This window comes from Mus pahari, chromosome 6 (assembly GCF_900095145.1).
Source record: "Mus pahari chromosome 6, PAHARI_EIJ_v1.1, whole genome shotgun sequence".
In the NCBI taxonomy this organism is placed as follows: domain Eukaryota; kingdom Metazoa; phylum Chordata; class Mammalia; order Rodentia; family Muridae; genus Mus; species Mus pahari.
The window spans coordinates 52,464,818-52,485,516 of record NC_034595.1 but is presented as its reverse complement, the minus strand read 5'-3'; the positions used below and the strand labels follow the sequence as shown (position 1 = coordinate 52,485,516).

General features: G+C 44.2%; 1 protein-coding gene across 3 annotated transcripts in view; it reads right to left on the bottom strand.

Moving 5' to 3' along the window:
* Positions 1 to 20,699, bottom strand: part of Dnajc6 (DnaJ heat shock protein family (Hsp40) member C6) — a 149,196-nt gene that overhangs the window by 124,451 nt on the left and 4,046 nt on the right. For 2 of the 3 annotated variants that reach the window (XM_021199900.2, XM_021199899.2), the window contains exon 1: positions 13,243 to 13,850. The exons of the other annotated variant lie outside the window; for it this stretch is intronic. Coding sequence is in view for 1 of the 2 variants with exons in the window: in XM_021199899.2 (XP_021055558.1) it covers positions 13,243 to 13,339 (97 nt within the window). In the remaining variant the exon portion in view is untranslated. Of the gene's footprint in view, positions 1 to 13,242; positions 13,851 to 20,699 lie in introns of those variants that run through there. 3 annotated transcript variants of the gene reach the window in all.

Here is a 20,699-nt window from a genome sequence, read left to right as displayed (position 1 = left end):
CCTAAATCAGCTTGATGATAAATAAGTGTCAGCTTCTTATTTTTGATGCTGTACCAGAGAGGCATGGGAGGGTGAATGGAGCCTAGGTGACAGTTTCTGTGCAAACATAAGGAGGAGAGCCCAGATCCCAAGAACCCTAGTAAAACCTAGGCAGGCACAGGGGCCATCGATGATTCCACACGCAGAAGGCAGAGACAGGAGAGCCAGAGAGCAGGCTGGCCTACCTCTGCTATCCACATCGGGAGTTCTGGGTTCAGCAAGAGATCCTGCCCCAAGAAATAATTGGAGAGCAATCAAACAAAACATCTGACATCAACTTTAGACCTGCACACATTCAAGCACATGCACTCATGTATGCACACGCATGTAAATAAACAAACAAACAAATTGTTTTTTCATGCATTCCTTTTTTTTAAGATTTTATTTATTTATTTGATATATATGATGAGTACACTGTAGTTGTCTCCAGACACACCAGAAGAGGGCATCGGATCCCATTACAGATGGTTGTGAGCAACCAGGTGGTTGCTGGGAATTGAACTCAGGACCTCTGGAAGAGCAATCAGTGTTCTTAACCTCTGGGCCATCTCTCCAGCCCCATAAATAAAATTTTATACTCAGGAAGTATGCACAAGACTTCACTGTGCTTTTCTGAAATATCCGGCAACTCTATAATTTGTTGATTTGTTGTTGATGTTGGTAGTGGTTTGCATCTGTTTGTGTTTATCTTTTAGCTGTGGAACCAAGCAGGCTTGACCTCACCAGTCTCCTGCTCAGGCGATACAGGTATGCATCGTGATGCGAGCTGGGCGGGTTTTGTTTTCCTTTCCTTTTGTAAGTCAACAGTACAATAAACTGCACACTGGTTATTTAAGAGATACTCATGGAACAGCTCATGCATGCTAGGTTCCATAAGGAACAACAGGGATGTAATCTGGAGGAGACAAAATGACCTCAAAGAATTTGTGTGGCCTGTGGAGTCTGACACTGACAAGAGCCACTTTCCGTCTCTTAGGAACTGGGGAAGGCAGCATCCACGTGTTCCACCAGTCTGTGGCCTATAACCACAGCTGCCTTCCTCATACCCCCTTGGGGATACTAGGGCTACAAAAGCAAGGAGCTTTGCCCCAGAGACAAACAGATAAAGCCCACCAGTTCACCTTCCATCTCTTCTGGTCACCTGTCAGCCCAGCCTATGTCTCTCACCACCACTTCTGTCATCTAAGGAAGACCGACCCTAGAGACCGCCGTAGATCCAGAGGAGGGACATGAGACTGGCTGGTCAGGGTGTTGGTTTCCAGGCTTTAAGGCAATGGGAGCTTTAAAAGCTTCCCTGTGCACTAAACACAGCATTCTGCTTAAAAATTGAAGAAGCCGGAATTGGTTTATATCTGAATGGACACAGAGCTCATCGCTATGGTGGCACTGTCTAATAGGCTGGTCAATTTTTTTATCTGAGCATAGGAAATATTTTCCTAAGATGCTTAAATAAAAATTAATAAAGGAGACTGGGCATGGAGGCTCACACCTGAAATGCCAGCTCTGAGGGGCTGAGGCAGTAGGATAGCAAATTTGAGGGCTACATAGCAAGACTCTGCCTCAAAACAAGACCATGCACACGTATCGAAAAGGAAAATCAAGATGCATCTTACATGCTGCAATATGGGTGAAATTTTAAACTTTTACATTAAATAAAAGCAACCAGATATGAAAATTTATATTGAATAAATTACATGTATGCAAAATGTCCAGACTGGGCATATGTCATAAGGCGTACTTATAAGGGTATATTTTGTGGCCTCTGAAGTCTATCTCAATTTTCAAAAGGACAATTGTATTTCATTCATAAAATTTCAAATCTAATTTTTCTTTTGTCATCTAATTTCTTTTCTTCTTCTTTTTTTTTTTTTTTTTTTTTTTTTTTTCTGGTTTTTTTGAGACAGGATTTTTTCTGTGTAGCCCTGGCTGTCCTGGAATTCTGCAGACCAGGCTGCCTTCGAACTCAGAAATTCACCTGCCTCTGCCTCCCAAGTGCTGGGATTAAAGGCGTGCGCCCCACCACTGCCCAGCATTTCTTTTCTTTTTAAGTGCTGAATCAAACACAGGCTCTGTGCATGCTAGGAAATGCTTGGCCTTAGCCATGAGACACAAATATACAAGAGCACCTCCGCATAACACTAAAACTCACATAAACCCAGTGTGAAAACATCTATTATAAAAGCCACTCTTCCCATGTTTACAGATGAGAAAAGTCAGAGCAGACTATGGAATGGCTGAATCAGTGCTCAGAGAATAAGCAGGAACTCAGGATTCCCCACTTCCAGGCCATGCATGGCTCTCTGCCTACCTACTTCATTTCCTTAAAGACCAAAAATAACCCTCTCACCCACCGAACAAAGCAAAAAGGAATGTCACAAAAAGAGAGAGAGAGAGAGAAAGGAATGGAAGGGAGAGGTGGAAGAGAGTACGGGAAGAAAGCTGGCTCACTTGCCCTGTCTACCGTCTCATTTACTTGGGATTTGAATTATCTCCTTAACTCAAGACTTCAGAAGACAGACTATCGGTTTATACATCTCCTTCTCACAACTGAAGACCTAGCAATCATGGTGAGATGCTGTGAGTATACAGCAGTTTTCGAGTCACTAAAGATGTAGAGAATGGGAAGCAGGGTTAAGAGAAGAAGGAACACAATTACAGAGAAGGAAGGGCACAGGAGCAGAGACAGAAAGGACTGCTGGAACCTGTGCAGCCATCGCTCCAAGGAACCTGTGCAGCCATCGCTCCAAGGAACGAGATTGTTGAGGGCGGTCATGCAGGTTTTCTCTGTACTTTGCTGGATTTTCACAAATTCCTGTAGGGAGAATGTATGCTTTTTACCTACTATGTTCTATTTCTCATCTCTAATAGGAAGATAACGTCACAGGCAAGGAGAATGGGGCCAGCGAGATGGCTCAGGAGGTAAAAGGCTCCTGAGTTCCATCCCTGAGACCCGCCTAGGAGATACCCAACCTCCCACCGACACACAGGCTGCTCTCTGACCTTCCTACACTTGACATGGCACACGGGGACCCATGTTCCTACACACACAGGTACCACATCAATAAATAAAAACACTTCTACACTTAAAAAAAAAAAATAAATGAATGAATTTCCAAGAGTGGTCAAGGGGCTGAAGCAGGAGAACCACCACAAGAGCTAGGCCAGCCACCTCCGACCTCCTCCTTAGTGAAGCAATCTCTCTGTCTCTCTCTGTCTCTGTCTCTGTCTGTCTGTCTGTCTGTCTGTCTGTCTCTCTCTCTCTCTCTCTCTCTCTCTCTCTCACACACACACACACACACACACACTCACGTACAGGCACACTCAGCTTGCATTGGTAGTTATCAGACTAGATTGGGTGTCTCCCATACGCTATTCTTTCTGCTTGATCCATATCCCCCTCCTCCCCGTCAGCCTGGCTCAAGGTCATCCTCTTTTTAGGAGTGGCATCCTCTTCAGGGCTCTCTGACTCCAGGTCTGGCCTACAACCTTCTCCCAGGGCCTGCTGCATTTTTCTCTTGCGTGCCTTCTGCATTTTCAGTTGTTACGTAAAGTTTAACCACACCTTAGGCTCTGAGTTCATGCTTTCAGGTGTGGGATGGGGAAAAGTTTAACCACACCTTAGGCTCTAAGTTCATGCTTTCAGGTGTGGGATGGGGAAAGAGGGCAAGAAAAGAAGGGAGGGAAACAGGGAGAGAGAAAACCACAAGTGGACAAGGCCTTTACTTTCCTGGAACCTCATTTCCTCGTGTGTAAGTGTGTGTGTGTGTGTGTGTGTGTGTGTGTGTGCACATACACATGCTACTGCACTCTAGATATGTCATGGTTTGGATATTAAACCTGACCCAAAGTTCTATATGCTAAAAGCCTAGGGAGGTGGTAAAGCCATTGCAAGAGGGGCTTAGTAGAAGAAAGTTGGACAATTGAGGCATGCCCTGGAAGAAAATCTCTCTCTCTCTCTCTCTCTCTCTCTCTCTTTGTTGTATGGGCATGCACCCCCTTAAGGTTAATAGGCTTAACCCACAACATGGTCCCATCATGATATACTGTGTCCACAAAGCCCCAAAACAATAAGGCCAAGGACCAAGGACTGCAACAAGGACTGCAACCTCTACAACTGTGAGCCAAAATTATCTCTTCCTCTCATACGGTGATTAGTCTCAGCTATCTTGTCACAGTGACTGAAAGTTAATAGAAGGTGGTATTTGGATATGCCTACATATGAGTGCATATACATAACTATATTTTAGTATCTTGATATTAATATCGATATTAACAATGTTGATTGCTAACATTTTAATAATTATTAATACTTGGTTAATGTTTAAATATTTATATTTTAATTTTAAAGTCCGGGTTTCCAAGCAAAAAAATCCTGACACTATATTCTCAACAGGCAATATTTCACAGGGTCGAGGGTGTGGTTCGTTGTAAGACAGTGTGTCTCTATGTGGCCCTGGTTTTCCTGGAACCCGCCATGTAGAACAGGCTGGCCTCTAACTCAGCTCCCCCTGCATCTGCTTCCTGAATGCTGGGATTAAGGGCCAGTGCCACACTACTTTTGTGACATTAAGGCAAGTCCCTTTCTTGGGCCCTCTCCTAAAGCCAGCTCCCAGATTTTTCCTTCGCATTTATCTTGCAGCAGCAGGAGTCACAGCCGGGTTCAATTTCTGCAAACTACCACCACCCCCTCAACTTGGAAAGGGCTTCTAAATTTAAACAGTACAGCCCCGTACTAAAAATGGCCCAGAGAAGAACAGTTGTGCCTTGAATCAGGCTCTCATAGATGTCACAGGCACAAAGCCCCCCCCCCCTCATATGAGTGTGTATGTGTGTGTGAGATCAAATGATTCTAAGGTGATAATTTTTAAAAAGCCTCAAAGGTGCAGTTTGAGATAAAAGTATCTGTTTTTTAAATGCCTGGGAAGAGAATGAGGACAAGATGGAACCCAAAAAAGGAGGAAGTTGCTGACTCATGCGGATGCTTTAGGGATTTGAGCACATCCGCCCGTCCCCCACTCTCTGATCAGCAAATTTAAAAGTATAAAGGGTGAGAATCAGAAGGCCTGACCTTGGGCTCCAAGACGTCTGCAGTTCTCAGGTTCCATCACTTCCTAGTAATCTCATTCATTAAATGAGGCTGACCTGGATCAGTGGTCCTCAAGCTTTCTTTGTCCCTGGTGCTTTTCTGAAATGTTTGACATCATCAGGAATGATGGCTCAGTTTCATAATCACAGCACTTGGGAGGCAGAGGCACAGAACAGCTGCAAGATCACCCGGTGACCATATCTGAGCTCTAGGCCAGCCAGGGCTACAGAGTGAAACCTACTCCAATATTGGGGGGTGGGGGGAAGACAGTTAACATCAAAGGGTTCATTTTTATAATTTTTATCAGGTGTGTAACATATGTACCGAAAAGTGAACACAACACACGTTCAGCTCAATGCACATCCACAAACTGACCGCACTTAAACACTGCGGCACTCGAGGGCCCCTCCGTGGCACATCTTCCCTACTAGAAGTAAAGTAGGGATGTACATCGATAGAGACTGACAGGAAGTGCCAGTTTGACCTAATTTTAACAGAAAACATGAAAAGGCTTTCCACAGTCTCTATGACCGCATACCATCGATCACCGCACCTCCTTTCAGCTCTAAGTCACGTGAGTAGGCTAATTTACTATCCTGGTGATTCAAGAGCCACTGGAATGTGTATTTGTGCTAAAAGGAGTTAGGTGCACAAATGCTCAAAGAATGAGCCAAGTAAATGACCAGACATGAGAGGAAGCTCCAGGGTCCAGTTAACACAACACACAGCACTAAAAATAGGAAACCCAAGAAATGCATGTTGGGTGCTGGCAAATATTTGTGGATGCAGTCTATACGACAACTTCTAGCTCGATCATAAACGCTTTGAGTCATAATGCTATGTACAATGTCAATGTGCCAATAAAAACTCAATTTTGCAGGGCTAAGTGGTGGCACACACCTTTAATCCTGGCACTGGGGAGGCAGAGGGAGGTGGATTTCTGAGTTCAAGTCCAGCCTGGTCTACAGAGTGAGTTCCAGGACAGCCAGGGCTACACAGAGAAACCCTGTCTCAAAAAACACAAAACAAAACAAAAAAGGCAAAGACAAGACGAGAATGGCAGCTCCCAACTGTCATCCTAACAACCAGGAGACAGAGGGAGAAGAACTGCTATCACTTCAAGGCCAGCTTGGGCTATACAGCAAGTTCCGGGCCAGGCTTTATGGCAACATCAGAGAGAAATGCCAAGGCAAGCAGGCCAAGGCATCTCATGCCGGCAACCCCAACTGGGGAAGCTGAGACACGACAACTGCTATGAGTTCAAGGCCAGCCTGGGCTACACAGTGGGTTCCAGCCTAGCCTGGGCTACAGAAGGAGACCCTATCTCAAAGAAGTGAGCAGAGGTGGCTCGGGGTTAAAAGAGCACCCTGCCCTTCCAAAGGGCAAGTGCAGGTCCCAGTACCCACATCAGCTCACAACCCTCTAACTCCAGCTCCAGGAGATCTGATGGAGTCTTCACCTCCAGGGGCACCTGGACACACAGGGCATTCCCTCACACAGATAAATACACATACATAAAAATAAATCTTTGCTTTTTAAGAAAAAAAATGAAATAACCAACATAGCTAAACTAAGCCTTAGTGTGAACATTATTTTAAAGTGCATACAAAGTGTATACACACTACAAACATAGGTAAGGCAACCATATATACAGTAGAAAAAAACTCAAATTTTTTTTTCCAAAAAGGACTGTATCCACAGTCCTTCTTCTCACTACAGTGGGAGGAAACGAGAAGTCAGTAGCGAAGAAATAACTAGGCGAAACCACTCAGTTGCTTAGTGATGAAGTGCACTTCTATATGACCCTCTGGATTAAAAAAAAAAAAGGTGTAATGGAAGTTATTAAATAGTTTATAAAAATTAATTATGATGCAATACTTTCAGGGTTTATAGCAGCCATGCTTAAAGGGAGAATTACAGCTTCAAATGAAAATGTGTTCTCTCCTATCATACAGGTACCAAGAATCAAATCAGAACATGAGGCTTGGCAGCAAGGGCCTTTATACTGAGCCATGGGGCCAGCCTCTCTTTCATCATTTTAAGAGGCATCCTAGCCAATGCTTAAGTAAGAGAAGGTTAAAAATGTGTAAGGATTGGAAATAAGGAAATAAAACTGTCTTAATTGTAGAAAACTGTCAACATAGGAAATTCTTCCAAATCTAAAAACTTCAAATTATTAAGCGCATTTAGCAAGATCATAAAATAAAACCAAGACCTAAAAATGCATCACATTTGTGTATCCAAGGAACAACTCAAAAACAGAAATTCCAAGTGCCAGCTTCCGTAGCACAGAGAATCAATAACCCTGTGGCATCACTTTCCAGCAGGTTTACATCCGTGATGTCCCCGTGTCTCTGCTAGACATGATGGCATTTGCTCATAACCTCAGCACTCAGGAGACTGAGGTAAGACAATCATGTCTAAGACCAGCCAGGGATGAACCAAGTTCAAGGCCAGTGTAAGCTGCACACACCACAAGACCTTATCTCGAAGGTGAAAGAAAAAAATAGGGTATGTTTTGCTCAGCCCAATTTCAATTACAAACAGTTATATAGTGTCTCCATCTTTTTTTAAAGGCACCAAAATTACAGGATTGAATATATACTGTTCCAAAGTTTCTAACATTGACTCAACCCTCTCTGAAGCAGGAAGGTCAAGAATGAGACGTGTGGGTTGGCAGGATGGCTCTGTGGTTAAGAGCACTGACTGTTCTTCCAGAGGTCCTGAGTTCAATTCCCAGCAACATGGTGGCTCACAACCATCTTTATTGTGATCTGCTGTCTCCCTCTTCTGGCATAAAGGTATACATGCAGCTAGAGCACTCCTATACATACAATAAATAAATAAATCTTTAAAAGAATGAGAAATGCAGATAGCAGTGTTTGCTTCACATGCTTAGCAGATAGCATGGATTTGCTCCCCAGCACTGCACAAAAAGAAACCAAAATATTCAGGGGGACTGGGAAATACTTAGGCTTGGTGAGTAAGCGTGAGGACCTGAGTTCAAATCCCCAGCACCCATGTAAAAAGCTGGGCATGGGTGTAAGTGCCTGTAACCTCAGCACTGGCAGGGGGATGCGGGGGCTGGAGACAGGGAGATGCTGGGGCTGGAGACAGGAAGACCTTGAGATCTCACTAGCCAGCCAACTTAACAAAAATGGTGAACATCTGATTCAGTGAGAAACCCTAGCTCAGAGCAGTAAGGCTGAGAGAAATGGAGGAAACCAGACAACCTGTGCTGGCCTCCACATACCCACACATGCATATGCATAATGCAAAAATTAAATAAGACATTAATAATAAAGTATATGCATTGCAATGTGTGAGTGAGCACTCAGACAGAACTATGTTATAATGTAGCTAACCAAGTACATGTACCAAGCAGAAATTAAATATGACATTAATAGTAAAATATATTTATTATAATGTATAAATACTCAAGCAGAACCATGTTACATTTGCGTCTGTATGTAGACTGAATAAGAAGGATAAATTGTGTTGCAACTTCTTCCCACTATCCTGAAAAATACCAATATTGCATTAGATAAATTTTCTTTTGGGAGGGGAAATAAAATTATGTTATAAACTTTCTTAGATTTGACATCACTTTTTAATCCTGGGAATTTCAGGAAGGGGGGGTATTTTCAAGACTAGGTTTCTCTGCATGGTTTTGGCTATTCTAGATCTCACTTTGTAGACCAGGCTGACTTAAAACTTAGAGCTCTGCCTGCCTCTGTCTCTTGAATACTAGGATGAAAGGTGTGCATCATCACATCCGGTTAGTCCTGGACATTTAACTAATCCTGGAGATGTAACTATGAATATAAGACCAACATGCATTCTAGGCCGAGAAAACTATAAAGAGTCTCACCTCTTCAACAAAAACATTTGAAAGTTACAGATCACACAAGCTAACTCAAACAGCTCTAGCTTCTTTCCGCCAGTGAACACTACCAAACAGAAAGCTTCCTTGTAGATTTCCAGTGCAGATCCAGTTTCCATTGATAACCACTGGCATGAGCAAGCTCTAGACCCCTGCCTGAGAAATCACATGGTATTTACAGGTCTTTCCTGCCAAAAATACCATTTCACCCACCCAACCAGGCAAAAGCAGCCATGAAAAAAAAAAAAAAACTTGAAATATGTGTTTTCTCCAAAGATAACAAAGGAGTTGTACTGGTTAAGGGAAACAAAAACTATCGTTTTTTTCACTTTTTTTTTTTTCCATTGAGGAATAGAAGCCATATTTAATGTGTGAGGCCTGAAAGTCTCTGTCTGGCCTTGTTCGACCCCTCATCTGATTTTGCAGTGTCTTCTAGCAAAATCATGCAGGTCCCCATAGCACAGACCACGCTCAGACCCCTGCTCTCACACATCCAAATGTTAGCACATCCCTCATTTGCTCACAAAATGTCATGTTTGTTAATATTAAATAAAATCTCTCAAAATACAGAAGCATTGGAAGAGAAATATTTTCTCTGCCTTTTTGGGGTTTTTTGTTTGTTTGTTTGTTTGTTTGTCTGTTTTTTCCAGAGCTGAAGACTGAAGCCCGGGCCTTGCACTTGCTAGCCAAGCTCTACCACTGAGCTAAGTCCCCAACCCCTTCTCTGTTTTTTATTTGCAATAAATAAATAAATAAATAAAAATTCAAATTCTCTTCTCTTGTTCTTTCATATCTCTATGACCTTATTGGTAATTCTCAAACTTTACTGTGTCTATGTTTCAAACAAACTAGAAAATTAGCAATTATTTTATTTTCTGGGGTTCTTATTTCCCTATTTTATATAAGGCAAATTAATTCTAATATCGATATAGGCAATTTTAATCTCTATATTTTTGTTATTATTTATTTATGTAAACATGTGGGGATGTATTGTGATTGAAGAGGTCAGGACAGCATCAGATCCCCTAGAGCTGGAGTTACAGACAGTTTGACCTGTCTGATGTGGGTGCTGAGAACCGAACTCAGATCCTCTACGAGAACAATAGATGCATTTAACTGCTAAATCATCTCTCCAGCCCCTATGCAATTTTATTTTAAAGGGAATTTTACGGTGTGAGTTCTCTGCAAATCTCTACCTACCTGAGAAGTGGTTTCTGGGGTGAACAGCCTGGGTTTGAATGCAATTCCATACTCTCTGTCTATACGCTGCACAGAAAGCATTCCCTTGTACTACTAGAACAATACATAATGAGCCTGGCAGACAACTTGTCACACAGTCATTGATCATTAAATAGGCTCTAGGACGTTTATTACTAAAACTTGCAGCCATGTTTGTCAATATTTAGTTAGCTCATTCGCGTATCTTAATTGTCTAACACACAGGCCTTTTTCTGCATTTTGAGATAAAGTTATAAAAGAGGCATAAGTTATAAAACGCCTCCCACAGTTAATAACCTCACTGGGCTGTCCGAGGTGTACTGAGAACAGGTTATAGAAAGGAAGGCAGTTATTAAACCACAATCCACCATTTCCTGAATACTATTCGTGAGACAGTAGCTCATTCAAGTTCAAGTTCTCTTTGCCAACATACTAAGCACGCACCACCTCCATCACCTCTTGCAATTTCACCTGGTTCTCCTGTTAGCCATTACAAGAAATGACTTCCAAAAAAAAATCCCTCCATTTTTGGTAATTTTTTTAGCAGTCCGTTTTCAGCTTTTTTTTTTTCTTTTTTTTTGGTACATTTATTTCATATTCAGGTCAATAACTGGTCTGGTGGACATGTTCATACCCTCTCTGAATGCATTCTCGTGTCTGTGTACACATACATGCACCTCATACACGCTATCATACACACTCTAACCCACTCCTCAACATAGTCCCATCTCCCAGCACAGCAAGAAATTGGCCTGAAAGCCTCTTGGGGGACCCTAGATATACATTAACTCGTGACCTGTTTGGGTTCTCAGACATCTTTGTAAATCAGCGGGCAATTGCTGACTTCATCTTTCTTTCAATAGCACATATATAGTTGGAGGCACATGTATGCTTGCATTTCACAGACTCTTTGAAAATGAAATCCGTTATGGCTCGCGTCATCATTCTTCAGTGTTTTGGTTAGAACTCAAAGAACATAGATCTGATAACAGAATATAGCCCACATATCTGCACACACAAATAGCTTTAGAAAGCAAGTTTCTAAGATGAATTTTTTTTCCTACCGTGCCTGTCTGAAATGTTGCCCCCCAGTACACCCAAATCCCTCACGATCTGAAAAAGCATTAATGTCATCTACCATCTTTCCATTCAGGAGATAAACTGAGACCCAAGAAAAGCAAGAGTCTTGTCCTGGTTTCTAAGGAGAGATGGCTGAACAAGTCAGAACCTGCCTGTTTGGATTGCCAGCCCGTGGCTCTTTCCAACACAAAGCGATACAAAAATTCCAAATACCAGCTCCCATCAAAAAGGTCAGTAGACCTGAAGCTTAAAACACGCTGATGGGAGTATTTCTGTTCTAAACATTGGCAAACACTGAGCCGGGCCTGAGCCTGTGATTCAGACAGCTTTAATTGTTTCTAAGTCAAGTCCATGGCCTAGCATGACTTGACAAATAGGCATTTTTTTTTCCCCCTCTTTCTGCATTAACCCTTTCTCTAGCGGCTGCAAACAGCGAGGAAGTACCCTCTTCAGAAACTGATTTTGAATAGTTTGGCCACATAAGAGTTATTTGTCCATGAGTGGCGACTGGCTAGGAAACAGAAGCGAACTGTCCTCTATGCTTTCAGCCTGGCCTCACACAGCTGTTTCTTCCTCCCTGGAACTGCTTAATTAAAATTTAAACACCAAAACCACATGGCTCAATGCATGAATGTGAAGGGTCCACAGCCTCTGAGCTGATGATGCCAACAACCCTAGGCCCCACCCAGGCACTTTTAAAGCGGCGAGCAGAGAAACCCCGGATCCATTAAGACACTGCGTTGCTTCTGTTAGACTGGAAAGCCACCCTCGCCCCTGGCATCCATCACACTGTAAACGACTCCTGATCACTCTTTGCACGGGTGTTTATGGGTTATGTGAGTGTGCATATACCGCTGTCCATCACCAAGTAGAAATCTTTTAACAACCAGAGGAGAGACTCCTGTGGGGAAGGCCACACCTGCTACGGGGCATGCAGGCAGGCAGGGGCTGGGGCGAGCGGTCACCTGGCACCACCGGCCTGCACCTGCGCACCTGCCCTGCCAAGGGGAAACCACAAGGCCCCAGGAAGCTTCTTCGGCGGCGCGCGAGCACACTGAGCAGCTACAGAGAAGCGCGGCTGGTGAACCCCAACCTGAGCTCCAGGCTGCGGAGATGGCGGCCCCTCGGCAGGCACCAGGATCTAGAGAATCAAGGATGCAGAAAGAAGTGCGACCCTGAACCACGTGTATGCTGGGGCGAGCTGGGGGCTGTTGCCCCTCCCCCCGCTGCGGCAGAAATTTCCCAGGGCCTCGGCGGTGAACCCCCCCCCCCCCCGAAATCCTCCAGAGTCTATGGTTGGGGGGTTTTCACGTCAATCTGTTTCTGTCCTTGGCCTCCCCTCCAACAGAATTCATGCTGGTGGGTTTTTTTTTTTTCTTTTTTAGAGGCAGTGGGGGGGGGCGGGGAACGGAGCGGGGGGGGGGGAGTTTGCAACCGAACATCCCTGTGCAAGGTAAACAGTTCTGAAGGTCAGCGACTACGACTCCCTGCTGAGCTCTCCCAAAGATGAACGTTCTTCTGGAGATTCTCAGTCAATGCCTCTCTAGAAAACCCGAACTGTTTTAAGAACCACGATCTCCAGCTATTCCAATAATTGGCTGAAACCCTACATTTTAATGATTAACAATTATAAACACCCGCCAAAATAAACGTATCAAAATTCTTGATGCGATTATAAAGAAAACTGTGAGATATGTGTACTTGGCAAAGATTAAGTAAAAAATTTATAAAATATATTTTTAGAAACGCAAAAAATGGAAAACTGAATGACATGGTATTTAGAAAACAGTCACTTAAAGAGGGCATATATTACATAACTAAAAATTACGAATATACATCAGTAATCAAAACAGCCATCAGCACAAACTAAGCACATTCACGTCGTGACATCTCCCCCAAGCGTCTACCAGCCGCCCCTCTGATGTCAGCCCCTTACCTTTATTTTCAGAATCTTTCATTCTGTTTCCTCCCGCTGCTGCACGAGAGCAGGCAAGTCCGGCTGACTCTGCAACCCCTGACTTTGGATTTGTCATTCACAGACAGTCAGCGATCCCGGGGGCGAAGTCCCTCAACGCAGGAGCAGCCAGGCTATGATAATGGCATACAAGTCAGCGTGCAGGGTTATAATTTTGCTTATGCTGAAGCGGAAGGGATGAGGATGAAGGCAGACGTAAACACGACTTCCAAAACATGGCATGGAACCGGATCTGGAGCCTAGGTTTGCCCTTACTCTTTCCTTGGAGTGAAGAGCCCACTGCTTAGTTTCTTCTTGCTTCCAGAGAGACTTGGTTCACGTTGAACGCGGAAGGGCTGCGCTGTGGTCTGGACTTATTTTCAAGTGACTTTGGGAAGGATGAAAAACCCTGAGCTTCCTCTTCATACCCCTTCGCTGCTTCATTTACTCAACAAAAACTTGTGAGTGGGTCAGGCACAGCTCTTCGAAGTGCAGATGGGGCAGTGCACAGGAACGACCCCCCAGCTCTGCTCTCAATGGCACCACACAGAGGCAGTGGGTGCCCTCCTGTGGCCCATGTCTACTGCGAGGACATAGGTTCCTAAAGCCGCTTCACCAAGATAGAAGCTGATAAGCAAGGAAGCTTTGCACACCAGCCCGTGTCAGTGACTCAGCCAGGCAGGACCAGATCCGAGGAAGGCAGATCAGTAGACCCCTCTAACTGAGAGGCAAGGAAGTTTCCAGCAAACCTTTTAGTCATTCTTTTCGCACAGAATTTTGTATCATTCTGTAACACGGGTACATCCCCCCCTTCCTCTGTCACTCACTCAACAAATAGTAATTTTTGGCAGGCACTGTTCTACCTGTTGGGATTCCAGAGGATAAGAGCAGGCAAGTCCCTGCCCTCATAACAATTTTTACCTTCAGGTGAGAGAATTCAGACAAGCAACATGAAACCATAAGGGGCAGCAAACACTGTGAGGAACAACGGCACATGACAATGAGATAACTAACAAGTGCCATTTTTAGACACGGTGGCCAAATGAGATGACATCTAGCATACAGAAAATGGGTCAGCATTATCACAGTCTTCTAAACATCCTTACTTAACACTGGGGCTGGAGCGTGGCTGATGGTACAATACTTGCCTAGCATATTCAAAGCTTGGCCCTGGCATTGCCATGCAACTCTTTATCTCTTCCCCCCGCCCCCAAGAGAAAAGACTCTAAACTGCTTTTTCAGGTCTAGTGAGATGGCTCACTATGTAAAGGTACTTGCCACCAAGCCTGACTCTGTCACCTGAACTCAATCCCTGGCACCTACACAGCAGAGAGAACCACTCCAAAAAAGAAAAAAAAAATTCTCTGCCCTCCATACATGCACCACAGCACACATGTACACAAAAATTGATAACTTTTTAAGTAAAAAAAAAAAAAAAAAACCTTTAAAAAAAATAAAAGAAAGAGGGGCTAGAAAGATGGCTCAATGGTTAAGAGTACTCGCTGCTCTTCCTGAGGATTCAGGTTGGATTCTCAGCAACCACTCCACAGCTTACAACTGTCTGTAATTCCAATCCCTGGGGATCCAGTGCCCTCGTCTGGCTTCCATGGGCACCAGACATGCACATGATACGCAGAAATATATTTAAGCAATTTAAGCACAACAACCATATACATCAGAATCAGTTTTTAAAAATAAAATAATTTTTTCATTTCTTTTTTTAAAAGATTTATTCATTTATTTTATGTATATGAGTACACTGTCGCTGTCTTCAGGCACACCAGAAGAGGGCATCAGATCCCATTATAGATGGTTGTGAGCCACCATGTAGTTGCTGGGAGTTGAACTCAAAACCTCTAGAAGAGCAGTCAGTGCTCTTAACCACTGACCCATCTCTCTCTCTCCAGCCCCAATTTTCTTCATTTCTAAACCCTCACAACATTCTCTACTAGATTTCCTCTCGCTAGTGGCTGATTGGTTGATTTGTTTGTTTCTGTTGTAGATTGGAAAAACTGACCTCCAGAGAGGTTAATGCTAACGAAATACAGAACCCAGCTTGCAAGAAAACCAACGGAAGGAAATCCTCTGTTGCTTTCATCCCTGGAAACTTGCTATTTAAATACAGTATTGACACAGAAGATGATCTGGTGGGTAAGAGTGCTAAAGACCCCTCTGCCGTTTCCAGCTGAGTGGTGGAGGGCCATGACTTAACCTCTCTAGAATCATTCCCTCGCCTACAAACAGGAGCTCATCACCTGCCCTGAGTGTGTACCAGGCTGCTGGGAAGATGACGGGAGACAAGAGATACAGAACTTGGTAAACCAAGCACTCTGTCGCTGTGAGGCGTCACTGCTAGCGGCTTGGGCACACTTAAGGTGACAATTTTAAGTGTTCGTCTGCTCATTGCTGCAGCCTTGGGCCAAGTATGGCCACGAAGGGGCCCCCCCGAGTGGATTTTTAGCCATTTAAATCTGAAGACTCCCTGAGAATTTGGAACTGTTTAAGCATTTGGTTTTGGGTCCCATTACTCCTTGTCAATGCATAATACCTTTCTGCTCTTTAGAAGCTTGGGGGCCAGCGAGGGGAGATTCGATGAGAAAGGTCTATCTTGCCTGTCTTCTAGATGCCCCAGAGATGAAGGTTTGGTTCCAAAGCAGGGCTGTGTGGGGCATGGTAAATCTTTTAAGAGATAGGGTAACCTTGGGCGTCTTTTGGCCACTGGGAATATAGTCTCAAAGGGGACTGTGGGGCTGTAGCCCCTTCCCCTTTCACGTTCCTGGCCACAAGATTAACTGGTTCTGCTCTGCTGTGTGATCCCCCAATAATATGCTGCTCACCACCGACCCAAAGCAATGGCTCAAACCCATTAGGGACAGAAGTGAAAACAAAGCATTTTCCAGGCCAGTGAAATGGCTCAGAGGCAAGGACACTTAATGCCAAACCATACAACTGGAGTTCAAGCTTGGAACCCATCTGATGGAAGGCGAGGGCCAACTCCCAAAGATCGTCCTCTGATCTTCCCCTACACACAAGCATTCACTTATAATAAATGTCAAAATATGTTTAAAAAAATCTATTCCCTCTGTAAGTTATCTCACGTACTTTGCTATAGTAGTAAAAAGCTGAATATCATAAATGTGTTTGTTTGTATGTTCCTTAGCATTCATTTTATGAGCCACAGGCCCATACAAAAACAAAAAACAAACAAACAAACAAAAAACAAAAACAAAAATCTCCTCCTCCAAGGACTAAGTCAAACCATGCCCAGAAGGAGCACTTCAGGGGACAAAGATGCTGCAGACCGCCTGCCCCCGCCCCTTCATTCAATAATATTACACAGTGGTGAACAATGTGTTCTATCTTCAGGAGCTAGCAGCCTCCCATTACTAAATCAGGCAAACAGATGTCAGGACTGGCTTTGAATAGAGGAGGGACAAAGGGCTCTGGGGCAGAATAGACTGGATCCAAATACGAGCCGTGCCATTTACTGATCCCTAGAGAAAGTTGGGATGCATTCTTGAACCTCTCCAAAGTTTCTGTTCCAACTGTGTAGGATAAAGGTAGTACTAATAGGACTATCTCCTAAGGCTGGGTGAGGCCCAGTGGCTTCAAACACAAAGAGTATGGCACAATACCAGGAAGGAAGGTCGCCCTCAGTGCTATAAGGTTAATATGATTACCTGAGTCAGCCCTCTGAGCCTCGGAAAATAGTAATTAGTTTGTAGGGTTATTGTGAGGATTATACCCAGGAAGGAGACAAAGCCTGTGGTATAAAGAGGAGTTGCCCACTGGCTGGCTGAACTCACTCACACTGCATTTGCTTCAGGGAAGGAGTACAAGATGTGAAGTAGTAGAGGGTGGGAGGAGGGAGGTGGGCTTCCGTTCAGATGTCAAAGGAAGGAACTTTTTTTCTAAAGTGTGACCATCTCTGCAAATACCTACATGTTACCTAACACTGTTTTGGAATGGTTGCAAGCACACAAAGAAGTTGAGAGAACTGTGCGGTGAGCCTCTTAACCATGCACATTTTGTTATATTTCTTCCATGTTTCTAACTCTACCTGCCCTTAATGGCTCCTTTGTTTGTTTTTATACTTTATCAGGTGTAGGAGAGAGAACATGCATGAAAGACAGACAGACAGACAGACAGACAGAGAACTCACACATGCCATGACACTTGATCCTGTGGAGGTAAGAGAACAACTCTGGGAGTCTATTCTCAGCATCTATCTTCTCATGGCTCTGGGGATGGAGCAGATGGGGGGTCAGGCTTACACAGCAAGTGCCTTCATCCGCTGAGCTATGTGGCACACCCCAGTTGATTATATTTTTGGGACAAAGTCTTACTATATTCCCAGGCTAACCTCAAACTTGCGATCCTTCTGTTTGAGCCACCCAAGTACTGGGATGACAGGCTTGCACTGCCTCACGCAGGTTTTTATCTCCTCCCCCTTTTTAAAGATGGGACCCCAGATCCCAGTACTTGGGAGGCAGAGGTAGGTGGACTTCTGAGTTTGAGGCCAGCCTGGTCTACAGAATGAGTTCCAGGATAGCCAGGGCTACACAGAGAAATCCTTTCTCGAAAAAAAAAAAAAAATAGGGCCCCAGATTCAGCAGTCCTCCCATCTCAGACTCCTAAACACTGGAACTACAGTACATGGGTAACACTTCTTTCTCTTTCTTAAAATCAGGAGGAATGAGATTTGAAGGTCTTATTAAATGGAAAGGGGTTTAACATTCCCTTGTGACACCATATTTACCAAAACCTTAGATCTCTGATCCTCAGGCCATTTTAGCCAGAGTCAGGCAAGCTCTCAGAAGTCTCATCGTGCCTCACAGTTAGACTCAAGACTGTGCCTCATTTAGGAACAAGAACGTACAGACTCAAGCCTTGGATCTTTCCACTAACTGATGTCTCTGACCCCAAGCTTCAAATAGACTCATAACAAAAGCCACTCTAAATAGCCAGTCACGGCGTGATGCTCTGTCTCAATCACTGGGTCTAGGGAATGCGTCCGGCAACTCCACTGGCCACTAAGCCCCTCTGCAGTTCTGCACAGTCCCTCTCTTGTTGGAAGCCACTTCTGAGTCACATGCACGCTGAGATGAAGAAAAGAGAGAGAGAGCTTCTCAGAACCTGCCACACTTGTCTTTCTCCACCCAGCTAAATCTGTTTGGTTTGCTCCGAGCACCCAAATGGCAGTTAAGAAGGTAAAATGGAGAGAGAGAAAAGTCACCCTGCACTGTGAGGATGTGCAGTCAAGTGTACTTGGAGACGAACCACAAAAGGGGGCAGGCAGCGTGGCTACGAGGAAGGCAGAATTACCAGGAAGCCACCAGGCAAGAAGAAGGAAACTAACCTGTGGAATGCCTGCCACTTGCCAAGCGGTTAACCTTTATTGTCATTTGTGTAAATTTGCTGAAGATCTCATTTGCCAAAGCAGTGGCTCTAATGCAAGCATGCTCACCTCAAGCTGCCTGGGGTCGAATCCTAAGGTACCAGCTAATGTCACTGTGAAGCATCATTCAACCTTGCTCTGATTTGGCCTTTTATCTTATTCATAAAATGGAGACCGTAAAACAAGGTAGTGTAGGCCGGGAAGACAGCTCAGTGGCCGTGTGAGCCTGATGATTGGCATTTAAGTCCCTAAACCAGCAGTTCTCAACATGTAGGTCACAAACCCATTGGTGGCTGAATGACCCTTTCACAGGGGTCACATATCAGACATCCCACATAACATATACTTACATTATGATTCATAACAGTAGCAAAATCACAGTTATGAAGTAGCAATGGAAATAATTGTTTTGGTTGGGGGGGGTGTCACCACAACACGAGGAACTGTATTAAAGGGTCATAGCATTAGGGAGGTTGAGAATCACAGCTCTAAACCCACACACACAAAAAAACTAGATGCACTGGAATCCACCAGTAATCTGAGCATTCTTACAAGGCCAGTGACAAGACAGTCTGCTAGAACCTCTTCGGCAAGCAGGTCTGGACTCAACAAAGTGGGAGGAGGAGCCAATGCCTGAAAGCCAATCCCCTAACATCTCCACACACACACACACACACACACACACACACACACACACACACACACACTTAAAAATAGATGATAGATATAGATAGATAGATAGATAGATAGATAGATAGATAGATAGATAGATAGATGACAGACAGGCAGACAGACAGGCAGACAGACAGACAAACAGACAGACAGGTGTATGCACTGTTTAGCTGGCACACAGTACTATATATATGTTACAATTCCAGAGAGTAAGAGGCAAGGTAATTTTCCAAAAGCTGCACAGACAAGTAGCAGCAGAGCCAGGCTACTTCATGTCATTCACAGCAGCCTTGTAAAGAAAGGGCCACACCCTATCATCCTCCTCCATTGCTGTGAGCTTGGGACCCCCAGAAATACCTGGTAATTTCCTCATGCCACAAGTTGGCAAGTGGAAGAGCTGAAGCTTAGGTGCACACTGGATGAAAGCCCCTGTCCACTCACAGGTCAGTTTCACACATTTTAGCTTGTACTGGGGTTACTTCATGGCTTATGTGAGGGCAGACTTCAGGGCTCTGCCTCTAGAGTTTCTGACTTGGTGACTCTAAAGTAGTGTGGCATATTTGTGCATCTAGGAACTGCTGATACAGATCTGGAGGCTAATTTGGAGAACCTCCCTCAGTTATGTACCTGTACACAGAGTGTGCGTCAGAAGGAATTGGGCCTGAAGCCATTAGTCAGTGACTTCTGCCTCTCAGGCAAACTGGTGGCTACTTATCAGGGCCAACTAGCTTGTATTTTATGTTTGTATGTACTTGCATGAGCATGTGTGTGTGTGTGTGTGTGTGTGTGTGTGTGTGTGTTATGAATACATGTACATGCATGTGTGCTCAGGAGCTAGGGTGACAGATATGACCTGTCATACCCAGTTCTGACACGGTTACTCAGGATCTAAAGTAAGGTCCTCCTCTTTATTCAGTAAACACTTTCCTTGATGAGCCATCTGCTCAGCCCCTAAACTCCTTTTATATTTGCAATCTTGTTTAATCCCAGTAACCATTACCTCCATTTAATGCGTTTAAAAGAGACAAGGAACACACTGTTAGAAACAAGAAGCCAAGCTAGCGATTAGCTGACATGTGTTCTGCTCTCTTCTTGTCCTAAAAGACAATATCTGCTGGTACAGCCCGAGCTGGTTCCAGCTCTGTCTTCCCAGGAACGAGCATATCTCAGGCACCAGCAGGGTGAGGTGATCTCTTGTGAAAGGAACTCAGGGCTGATTAGAGTACTCCCAAGGGCCAGAGAAATCTTCTGGTTACAGAAATACATCTACCCTCTGGAGGGTCCCTTTTCTACACTTAACAACTTTGAGGTATGATTAAAAACTCATTCTCTGGGAAGGACAGATACAATGCAAGGGTTAATTTCCACT